The sequence below is a fragment of the Cariama cristata genome, unplaced genomic scaffold (genome assembly GCF_000690535.1).
Source record: "Cariama cristata isolate BGI_N322 unplaced genomic scaffold, ASM69053v1 scaffold1307, whole genome shotgun sequence".
NCBI classification, from domain to species: domain Eukaryota; kingdom Metazoa; phylum Chordata; class Aves; order Cariamiformes; family Cariamidae; genus Cariama; species Cariama cristata.
The window spans coordinates 78,280-90,249 of NW_009628205.1; the positions used below are offsets into that span (position 1 = coordinate 78,280).

The 11,970-nt window shown below is 40.3% G+C and overlaps 1 protein-coding gene across 1 annotated transcript in view; it reads left to right on the forward strand.

Moving 5' to 3' along the window:
• The window catches only part of ATP10A (ATPase, class V, type 10A), a gene marked incomplete at its 5' end in the record, with an annotated part of 71,724 nt that overhangs the window by 52,425 nt on the left and 7,329 nt on the right, over positions 1–11,970 (forward strand). The window contains 4 exons of the mRNA XM_009704706.1: positions 1,929–2,113; positions 3,465–3,786; positions 5,752–5,828; positions 9,539–9,664. Coding sequence (XP_009703008.1) covers positions 1,929–2,113; positions 3,465–3,786; positions 5,752–5,828; positions 9,539–9,664 — 710 coding nt within the window. The remainder of the gene's footprint in view (positions 1–1,928; positions 2,114–3,464; positions 3,787–5,751; positions 5,829–9,538; positions 9,665–11,970) is intronic.

Sequence of the window (11,970 nt, forward strand, 5' to 3'; positions counted from 1 at the left end):
GAGGAGGACTTGGCCCAAACTGTCTACAGAATTTCGTTAGCTTAGTGCCACTTCAACATATCAGAGACTTCCATGACTCCAGGGGCACCAGAGATACTCATAAAGCAAAGCTCATAAACTGCATTTGTGAGGGGCATCAACTCTCATATACATCAGGTTCAGCGCATGCACTTGGGGCCTGTGTGTGTTTTGTGGAAGGGGATTGCAGTACTTCATAATGATGCAGTTAAAATCAGTGTATGTAAAATGTATTCCAAGAACTAAGTCATACCCTTCCTCTGCTGAGTTGAGATGTTGAAAGCACTGAGATTCTAAAATGTATATATATTCACTATTACTCCAAGCATCCAACTGCTTTCTCTGGCAAAGAAACTGGGACAGTCCTAACACTGTTGGAGATTACAACCTTCACTACTTGCAAACATGCCTGTCTGTGGGAGACGAGATCCACCTCACCCAACTTCTGATGTATCTACTACAGATCTCTGAGGCTCCCCACATAACCAATGGAGAGACAAAAAAAAGAAACGGCAGTTCATTTGGTCTATCTTAGATACCCACTTTAGGATTAGATGACTCACGCCCTTGAAGTGTCTGTTTTTTTCCTCTGACTTAAAGAGAAGCATGAGGTGACTAATTCAGACCACATTAATCAGGAAGATCCCGCCATGGTTGTGCCTGTTGGATCTGGCTGCACTCTGAGGGGGGATGTGGAAGAAATTGAACTGCCAGACGAATAAGTGAGCTCTAGCCAGAAGTGAACTATCCATTCAGTCATTCCCCAAGAACCTCACACTGAGGTTTGTATCTTGCAGTGATGGGTTATGATTAGGTTGTGGGAATAAAAAAGTGAGTCTGGAAAAGGAATATCTTCTCCTTTCTTTGGATAATAATAGCTTTCCCAACATTGCCCTAAGAATATGTTGTCCACCTACATGACTGGTGGTCAGACTTCAGGTAGACTTCTATCACTAAAATATTTTTTTCAAGGACCAACCACAGGAATAATAAATAGCTGAGAAAAGTTTACTTTGCTTTTCCTGTTGTTTCAGGTAACTTGCATGTCTGTCGCCTCCTCATTCTCTGGTAGCGAGGGCTTACATTTCTTCACATTGAAGCCCCCCTGAAGCTCAGTGGAGCACTGATATGTCAGTGGTGACATTGAACTTGGTCCTGAGTGGCTTTTACTACAGTAGTTGAAAATCTTCTGTCTCTGTCAATTGATTTATGAAAGCGTAGGAAAGATACTCAGTCTCTTAAACAGGTAGAAAGATACATTGAAAGTGTGAAAAAGCTACATTTTACTTTCACATCATGGCCAACAGATTTATGATTTAGTCTCTGCTATATCTCGTTTGACAACCGGTGTCTTTCTGCAAGAGCAAAGAGCAGAAGCGAGGCAGGAAGAGGTTTATATCTGCAGCCTAATGTGCTTCTGTGAAGGTGCAGTCCTGCTGTGATTCCCCTTCAAAAGGGAGAAATCTCTAGTGACCCTGCCTCTTCTAGTTGAGGACAGGCAGTTAAGACCCTTAAGACCCTTTCTTAAGAACTGAAACGATCTCCTAGAAGCAACAATATCTTCTCTAGCAACATTCAGAAGAAATGGTGAAGATACAGAGCAGAGAGACAATAAGCAAACATACATCAGCCTTGTGAACCTCTGAGACCAGAAGTGGCATCAGATTGCTTTTGAAGTTCTGAACTCTGGATTTGTTGTTGACCATTGATGAAGATGTTTATGCTGGCTACTATCTGCTCCTCTTTCTTGATACACCAAAAAAGCTGCCCAAATCTTGCAACCATTGGTAGTTTAGCTATTTCCCACTAAAAGTGCCTGCTGGTTTTTTTGAAAAATCCAAGCTTACAATTTCAGGTGAACCTTAAGTGTTCATTTAATGTGGAATATTTTGCTTTTTCTATGTGCTTAGGTGCAACTGGCATTGAAGATCGTTTACAGGATGGTGTTCCAGAAACCATTGCAAACTTGCGCAAAGCTGGGTTGCAGATCTGGGTTCTTACTGGAGACAAGCAAGAGACCGCTGTTAATATTGCATATGCCTGCAAGTTACTAGATCACGATGAAGAAATCATCACTTTGAATGCTGAATCACCAGTAAGCAGATCCAGTACACAAGTTTACTTGTGAACTAGCTTTGCTTTATTTTCAACTTGTACTATTAAATGTTTGATGGCTTTTTTTTCCTTTCCCTTTTTTTTTTCTTCTTTTCCTGCTTCATCTGTAATTTTCAGGTAGGACATGTCTTTGAATATTTTTCAGTGACTCATGCTTCTAAGTCATAGTGTCATGTATCATAAACTTACTGAAGACATGTAACTGTGTGTAGTGGGCTCCACCATGAATGAAAATATGCCATAGCAGTATAAATGCCTTTTTTTGGTATGCATTCTCAAAACATCCCTAGTTTTGCTTATTGGCACTAATGAGTCTCCAAAAGCAACCTGTTATTAAACATGTGTTGAGGAAGAAAACTATTGATTACCTGTTGAGAATTTGTGCTTTATTTTACACCACTGAAATGTAGTATTTAGATAACTCAGTCATTCATGTTTTCTCAGGTGGCTTTCTCTTTGGAGATAGGAGCAATACTTAAATTTCGATGCTAACACTGAGAGTCAAAAAAACACATCTACAGTAATGCCTTGCTTCCTAACAGACCTTTTCTAATTCTTCTGAATTACTGATCTTTCCTGTGCTCAACTTGTTGCACGCAAGCAGTCACAAAGAGTTTACTGATATGGTCTAACATACAAGGAACCAGACTGATAGTGCTATAGTCCTTTAATGGGGTGATAAAATTGGACTTCAGATCAGCAGAGGAGAGGTAGGCCAGCAGTATCCAGCTCCAATTTCTTTTGAAAAGGAAGAAAAGATAACAGCATTTTCCATTCTTGAGTGTATCAACTGAACTGGTAAATTGATTTTCCATGATCTTTCTTTTTTGTCGGTACTTTACTGTAAGACCAATAGCATTTCATTTTAAATGTTTTAAATATTCTCAGTAACATCTTTTAGTTGAGTATGGCTAGGAGAGAGAATTCAGCTTAAATAACCTTTAATTGGCCTTTAACAATGCATAACTATTTGATCTGAGTTGTAGGCGTATACATGGTGTTCATCACCATACTTAACTTGGTACTGATACCGATTATATCATTTCCCAGCACTGTTATTCTGAGAAGGAGCTAAAAGAAATTAGTTTAGCATACAATACTGCATGTTAAAGAGGAATTAGATTTTAAGCCTTTCAAGTCCTCATTGCTGTCATATCTTCTGCAAGAATTAAGAGTGTTTAGAGCGAATAGAAGATTAATAGAAATTAAACTTTAACAGTGCAGCAAATGTAGCTTTCCCTGTATTCCTTATGCCTAAATATACAGCAAACACAAACGTTTGAATACATGTTCTTCTCTCTCAAGCATATTTATCTTGAATTTTTTTTCAGGAGACATGTGCTGTCTTGCTGGAACAGTGTCTGCAATGCATAGAGTCTAAATTTTCAAACAACTCAATAGACGAAGCTACTGGAAACATGACTGTTGGGTTCACCCCTTTCTATCCACCCTCTTCCTCTGTGCTTTCCAGCTTGGGCCTAGTGATTGATGGAAGGACTCTAGCTTATGCCCTGGAACCTGCACTAGAAGATAAATTTCTTGCACTAGCCAAGCGATGCCGTTCAGTACTGTGTTGTCGCTCTACCCCACTCCAAAAGAGCATGGTAGTGAAACTAGTCAGAGATAAACTCAAAGCAATGACCTTGGCAATAGGTAAATACCTCTCAGTTTAAACTAGCCTACCTTGGTGTATACTGTGCCTTGAGAATTTTGATTTTTTGGCTTGCAATGGGACCCTTCCAGCTGCCTCACAACTCAAATAACCTTCCAGTTTTGTCTGAAAATGTGTCGGACAGCTCTAACATAATTAACATAGTTATGCAAAACCAAGATAGAACTCTGGAGCATTATTTGGGATTTCTTTCCTACAGAAATTAGGTAGTCGGGACCCAGGTATGCTCTGAGGTTTTGACATGTCTGAACATAGCTGTGAAGAACTGGGTTAGCTGATGCTGTTCAGAACACCATTTTGCAATCACTGTATTACACAGAACAATATTGTGCTCAGTGTTGTTTCATCCAATCATGTTTAAACTCAAGGTTCTGCATTTTTCATCACAAGTCGGCCATATAGCCAACTCATAGGATATGAGTTGGCCTTGTCAGTATAGAGAATGGATTTATGACTGGCATCATGCCAGTGCTTACACTTTTTCCCAGCTAATCGCTCTGTTGGCAAAGGGGAGATTTTGTCAGTCATTCTGTTTTGAATCTGGCAGCATCTTCCATGTTTGCATGACTTTTACATACGAAAAGTCAACCAGCATTTCTTTCCCTATCTCAAGTTTAGGCTCGTGTTGCATTAGAAGATACGATTGTGGCATATATTGTCACAAATACACTAGCTTTCATCTACCTGTCTTGGTTAATCATAGCAGCAACATATGTGGGTTGGACCTACCCATGAGAAGCCCTAAGTACCTATAATAATTGCCAGATTCCTGTGACATCCACATCACCAAATGTGAGCTGATTATAGTAATCCTCATGCTCACTCTATTATACCTAGATCAAATATGCCTTCCTCATACTGAATTTCTATCTTTGGCTGACTGACTGTGGACATGTTTATTTGCATAAGCTGTCAAAAACATCTGGCTGGTTAACTTGAATTCTCCAGAATTGGATATTGGGATAGTGGAGACTGGGCAGCTTGTGTTTTTGTTCTTTCTGAGCATCTTGAGCTTGTGGGTTGAACTGAAGCTCCTGCTCTGGCTTAAAAGCCTAGCTGTATACATCCTCCCTTTTAACCAACATGAGCTAACTTGAGGTTTTGTTGCACACTCACAAAGCCATCAGCTTTGTCAGGTGAGCAGATAGCGCTCTTATATGTGCCAACAGCAGGGAAACTGGAGTGAGATGTGAAGGTGTGCCTCAGCCACTGAAGTTTAAAACTAGGTGTCTTGTCATCAGCTAATACAGTTTCATTTTCCCCTAGCACACTGGCTGTAAATTTAAGAGGTTAAGAAATAAATACACGTCCCATTCTGGTATCTGGTGTCTGGCACCTATCACTTGTGGTATCATGATTGGAAGCAGAGCAAGCGATGGTGACTGTGCAACCATTGCAGTTAAATCTACCTGTGGTGGGTGTATTAAAGATCTTGAACTGGTCAACCCAAGTCAAGAATTCATCTACTTCTTAACTTTATTGTATTTTTTTACTGTGTAGAGATTCTCATTTGCTTTAGGCCTCCTTGCACATTTCATTCTTAGTCATATCTGATTGCAGGCAGACAGTTAATCAGGAAGCAGAAGTATTGGGAAGCTCATTCTCAGCCTTCCAATATTTTAGTATTTGTGCAGTTCAGACCAGATACCTGAATTTTAGGTCTTACTAAAAAGAGAGGGATTTGGTTTTTTTTTTACTTTTGCATGATAAAAAGTCTACAAAAAACAGAATGTCTTGGCAGCTTTGGCAAGCTTTGAACCTTATATTCCAAAGATGGATCCTTTCCTACCGCACATTTCCCTTACTATACTCACCCAACACTCAGTACACATCTCCCTCTACTATAGTCAGCCAACACTCAGTAACAACTGGTTCTCCTTTGCTTTGCTGCTGCTAACTGTTCCTGGTCTACTAGTGACGACAAAACTGTGTCTCGTCATCTTTAGGTGATGGTGCTAATGATGTCAGCATGATCCAAGTGGCAGATGTTGGCGTGGGGATCTCTGGTCAAGAAGGCATGCAGGTAATGTTGCTTTTCACTAAAGAGCACTCCCATGAAAGGGTGAAATAGGCACTTCCCATATGTCAGTTGACCAAGCTGCCTTTGGATAGCCAGCACAAGTAAAGGAGAAGTGGCAAGTTGCACTCAGGAGTGCTAGTTGTGCATCGTAAGGATGCTTTCAGCCTGAGTTTGAGCTTGTGTTAGTTCTCAGATCTGTGCTGAGTTTAAACATGCTACCTTCTCAAAAAATTCAGCTTACCAGATCCCCCTCTAAGCAATATGTTTTAAGAAATCATTTATTAAATACTGGTTTAAAGGAGGAAAAAAGTTCAGCTATGTATTATTTAGGAAACAAAGGTTCACCTTAGTCTGGCTTATAATCTCCTCTCTCCTGTATTGCTTGGGTATACTTTTCCTGTGGAGTGGCTGTACGAGCCCATCCAGCTGATGCAGCCTGTTTGCATGGTGTGGTGGTAACCCTTAGCCCAGCCACCCACACATCTCACTCGCTCAGCCTATTCAGACAGCAAAACACAGAAGAAAGAAAATTGCAGCCCTTTGCAGAACCACTGCTCTCTACATGCTATTCCAGATCTTGGTTTTCTCCCCGTTTCTGCCACAGGGAACAGCAAGATAAGGGAATCTGCCCTGTAGTCTTTTGGATGTGTTCAGCCTGTGATTACTGTGTTTACCACTGTATAAGAGGCACTTTTTCCACCGCCAGAAGAGAGGATGTATATTTTTAGGTTATATTACCTAGTGTATTACCTATTACCTCTGCCTCCTGTACTGCTAGTGCCGTTCAGTTGCAATGTTAGCAGCAGACATGGCAATAAGACGCAGAGAATTAAGAAGGTACCTCATTTCCACAACTTACCTTGTATTTGGGCTGGGTGCAGACTGATTGCATGAGAAAACAGAGTAGCTGAGTATATGTCAAAGAGCTCTTCAGAGAAGATGGGAAGTGTTTCCATCCTGAGGACTCGAGCAGATGCGCATGTTCCTTAACTTAGTTACCGGTGCCGGTTCTCTGACCCACATTGCATTTTTTGCAACACTGGCTGGGTGTTTCATTCGAAAAGGAAGAAAGGCCTCCTTCATACAGTGTGCAAGTTCGCTATAGAATTTTATTCCATGGGATTTCATGAAGGCCATAATTTATTTAGGTCAACACACAAATTTATGAAACAAAAATTTAACTGAGCTATGAACTTGGATGTCAACTTGGTGCATTTTCTGACATGCAGATCACCAGGAGTTAGGACTGCACTCTGGAGAAAAGTCAGTAGATGTTTCTCTCATTTATTCATATACTCTTCCAAAGGCATCATCCAGTGGGTTCAGTCAAAGTAATCTCCAGGGCAAATGGCTGTCCATCAGCCCTCTTCAAACAGACAAATTTCAGGCCTGCAATCCATTAAAAATGCTTCTCCAAACATGTTAGCAGCTGTAAATTAGACTGGAAAGAAACTACCACAAAAATATTCAGATATTCATTGTGCATATGGCATCCCAGCCATAGACTCTATGAGTCTGACTGATGGAAAAGGCAGGAGAAAAGGAAGTCTTGGCTTAAGCTGTCACCAAGTGTGTTTGTTGTTCCACAACCTTCACCAGGCTCAGAGAGCTTTGCATATCTTCTGCAGTATCACTCTGCAGGCAGTTCAGGCTCCAGAGAGCCCAGAGGAAACTGTTTTTGTGGGTCCCTCTCCAAGCCTATCAATTCAAAAAAGTCTGCCCCAAACTTCTTGGGTCTTATCATCTCTTATGAACCTGCCAGCTCTTATCATCTATGTATTAATTCAGATCACTTTTTTCCTAATGGAGACATATAGTGCTTGTAGCAATTTTTTTTACTCCTCTCCCCATTATGCCACTTCCAGTTGAGCTCATGCACTTACAATAACCAGTCCTCAAATGCCCCTGGCTTTTGCGGTGTGTTCCAATCTGACAGCTGTTTGCTCATTAACCCGTTAAACTACTTGGTTTTTTCCTAAATGAAAGTTCAACAGAGTGGAAAATGTTTATAGATCCCTTCCTTTACTGCAAGATCCTAAGGAACCATGCAGGCCTCTTTACTCTAAACAACTGTCAGAATCTTACACATGCCGGTATTCAGAAGGCGCTGAGCATTCAGATGTCTAAAACAGCAATACTTGCTGATTTATTTTCTTTCCACATTCTGTGGAAGCATGTGGAGCATGAATCACTTTTTCCTGTGAAAAAGCTGGAAGAAAAAATAAAAATGTGAAAATCAAGGGGATATTTTGAGACAAAATAAACATGCAAATGTAATTGGATAACACTGTCTCCCTCACTATATTCCTCACTGTAATCAAAATGGAATAAAAGAGAAAAAAACCCCAACACTTCTCACAATGTGTTGTGAAGTACTATGTTAGAAGCACAAATGAGAAGAAGCTAACGGTTTTGTGTTAACATTGGAATAGGCTGAGACAGAGTGGAGGACAAGGAAGCAGACATAGCACAGCTCTGTTCTCAAACTGCAAGATAGCTGTGTGTCTGCAAGACAAATCAGACTGTGCTGTGCAGGGAGGCTATAACAAGTATATCCCAGTACCTGAGAAATCTCAAAGTGTGTCAACATATTAAAAAAAAGTCCCAGTGCTTATATACATCTGCGGCTTAAATCACAATGCATTATTACAGCTTCTCTTGCATACTGTTTTAGAGTTTATTTTAATATCTTCTACAAGCACTTACTTGGGAAAACCAAGCCCTTTTGATGATTTACCAAGAAAGGGGATTAGGAAAAATAAAAAGGAAAGATGTCTCTCATTTAAAAATACAGCCAAAATATACCCTGCAGAGTGTGAGGGAGACATTGCTCCTTTGGAGGTTTTCACCTTTCCTCATGTTTTTGCTGAACTGTGAGCAGAAAGGTGATACTAAAGCAGAAAATGAAATGTAAAATAATATTAAATGAAATCTTAGAGTGGTCCTAAGGATAAGGAAGATCATGAAACAACTGTGATAACACCATCATTTATAAGATCTCATCTAGATGTACAGTACCCTGAATTTTAGTCAGAAGTAGAGAGAAACTGAGTGATTCATTTTGTCAGTGTGATTTGGCAGTCTGCACAGTCCCAGAGGAGTCTCATCTAGTGTGATTTTTTCATAGACAGCTTTACAAAACATGCAATTTTAAAAATCCCTCAAAATACTGATATCTCAGGACAGCCGAGTAAACTTTATAAGCCAGGATTGCAAATTAAAACTAGTATTTTTATTGTTTTGTCTTTTAAAGTCCAGTAATTATGATGCAACCACTTAATTGTGCTTTTCTTATTTTATTCTCTGGAAATTCATTTTGCCCTGTAAGTATGCTGTAGTTTTTACAGACAAAGATGTTACCACCGAGATGTCCACACGCAGGCCCTGAGCCTTTCACGGTCATGCCACTGCAATTGCCAGCCATTCTCCCACCTCTTGCTTTTTGCTGCTGCTTGTCACCATCTGGAACGTAGACTGTAACCTCCTTTGGGCAAGGACCAGGACACCTTACATGTTCTGCCCAGCTGCCGGGTTTGCTCATGGGTATTCCAAACCAATGCAGCAATAACTGCATTTCAGATGCGCTGTGATGGATTTCATTCTTCATCAGTACAATTTCCATTGACTCTATGAGTTGAGAAGATGACTAAATTCACTGTTGGTGTTGAAAGTGACGCTTTACAATAACGATTGCAACTTTTCTTTCATTAAAGGCGGTAATGGCAAGTGACTTTGCAATCCCAAGGTTCCGGCATTTGGAGAAGCTCTTGCTTGTTCATGGCCACTGGTCTTACTCCCGACTTGCCAACATGGTGCTGTATTTCTTCTACAAAAATGCAGTAAGTATTTGACTTGGCAGCTTTATGCCACCACATGTTTCCAGGGTTTATTTTGTGCTAAGTGAGCATTAGGTCAGCCTTCAAATGGTTTATAAATAAACTGTAAAGAAATTTGCCGAGTTGAAAGACAGCTGGCTGCCATTTGCAGAAATGCAGGACCCACTCCATAACAGCTACAGTGTGCTGCTGAATGTGCAAATTAGGTAACAGAAATAACAAGCACTGCTTAAGAAAAGTTTCTTTATAGAGCAGTTTTACAGAATTTAGCTGGCTAGACACACAAGTCTTTAATGCCAAAGCCATCCAGCATTGGTCCAAAGTAGCAGTTGAGTGTGTTTTCTCTTCCTGACCCTGTCTCATCATTGCTTATGAAGCACTGTACATATTCCCTAGTGACTTGAGATAATGAGTCCTCTCTGTGTCTCAAATGCAGAGATTGGGAAGGTTTTTTTCTTGATTTATCTTACTGCCAGCTAAGCAAAGGAGTTTATTAAAAAGAAAGCACACCATGGTAAAGAACAGGCTATGGGTCTGCGTTTCCTCCCTGGTGTATGAAACGGGAGTTAGTCCAGTACTGGGCACTGAGCCAGTAGCAGCTCGACTCCTTGGCCCTAACAAAGGGCCTTTGCATTGGTCTTGGAGTACAAAGATGATTGATTGAAAACTGCCTAACAAGACAACCAAGAATTCAATCAGCTGGGTGGGAGTCACTGGCAGGCACGCAGATCTGCTCACTTGCAACACCTACAAATCACCTTGGGAGCAAGGGATATGAAGAAGCAGGAAAAACAGGAGAGCCAGAGCTCTCAGAACTCTGTTTGCTCCAGAGGGCAATGTGTGAACTGTGAGCAGGAGACTAGGTTTTATCCTCGATATCAGAAAAAAGGTAGCTCTCAATTTTGTAAAAGTTGCTTTCCAAATTTAATCTAATCCTCAATTTTTTTAGTCAGTGGCAACTTTTTAATGCAAATTCCTCTTGGCCTGACTAACCCCATCTGATCTCAATCTGAAGGTAGGTATTTTATCAGGAAAAGACCATCATTTGGTCAAAATTTTGATCATAGGAATAACTAAGGGAGCTAAAGAATTAATAAAGCATCTTTTTGTTAACACAAGCCTGTTAAAATACTTTCTGTGGTCTGATCAGAAACTGCATGCAGACACAAAAGAAAGAAGGGACTTGGATGGTCTGAACTCTGTCTGAGTCTGAAATAGCAAGCAGATTTAAATAATAAATAAAGCTGCACTGAGTGGAGAGACACCTGTTGAAATATGTGCTGGTGTTCAAATGCCTGAGTTTTAAGGCTTGATCATGAATGATGCTGAACGTTTGTACTCCCATCCCCCAGTCCTGTATGTTTCCGAGATACCCTTTGGCTTGACAGTATCAAAGATGAACTTCCAAGAAGTGTACGCAGAGCCATCTTACATTAAAATAATAAAAAAAAAAAAAGTAAAACACATAAGACATTCCAGCAATCAGCAGCCAGAGATGTTGTTTATATATCTATATTTTTGTTCAGCTCTTGTAAAATCTTCCATTTCCTTTGGTACAACCCCCCTTGATGATGACTATTATTTCTCATGCCATTTTTAGTACGACATTTTCAGAAGCTGCTGCCTCAAGGCTAGAGTACAACTGGAGAAATCTCTTTGTGTTGGCCCTGCTTTGGCAGCCTTGAGAGCTTTCTGAGCAACGCTTGTTGCTACCGACTCTAAAACTGTAGTGGGGTATCCAGCATATAGACATGAATGTGTCTGACACAGTGCCTGCCCTTAAGGAAAGAATATTCCAAAATGAAAGATATGAGCACCTGATCCTTTTGCAACGAGACTATTATGGTTGATTCTCCGCAGAGAGTCAAGATAACTACACTGCAAATGTTCTGCAAGTTTTCTGTTTCCTCAAGTGTTTTTTTCCCATTTGCTCATATTATGAAATTTTCCATTCTCCACTAGAACCTATCTAACTGAAAGTTTAAACTCCAGATTGCTGCAAAAGCCATTTGGAAATTCACATAAGTTATCCAAGAAGATGTTTGGCTTGGTGGAGATAATAAAAATACAAGTAAAATATAAACTAAAACATAGCATGACTGGAAATATCTGAGCTTGATGAAAAGGAATTTCATATAAACAAAATTCTACCTGCACAAGCATGCACTGCTTCTTCCCCTTTATACATTATCTCTGCAAAACAGCACTGGACATTTTTTGACATATACTTCATTCACTAAGAAATTCTGTCTGGGGCCACATTCATAAAACAGTCTAATCGGGGGGGGGGGGGGGGGGGGAACTTTTTT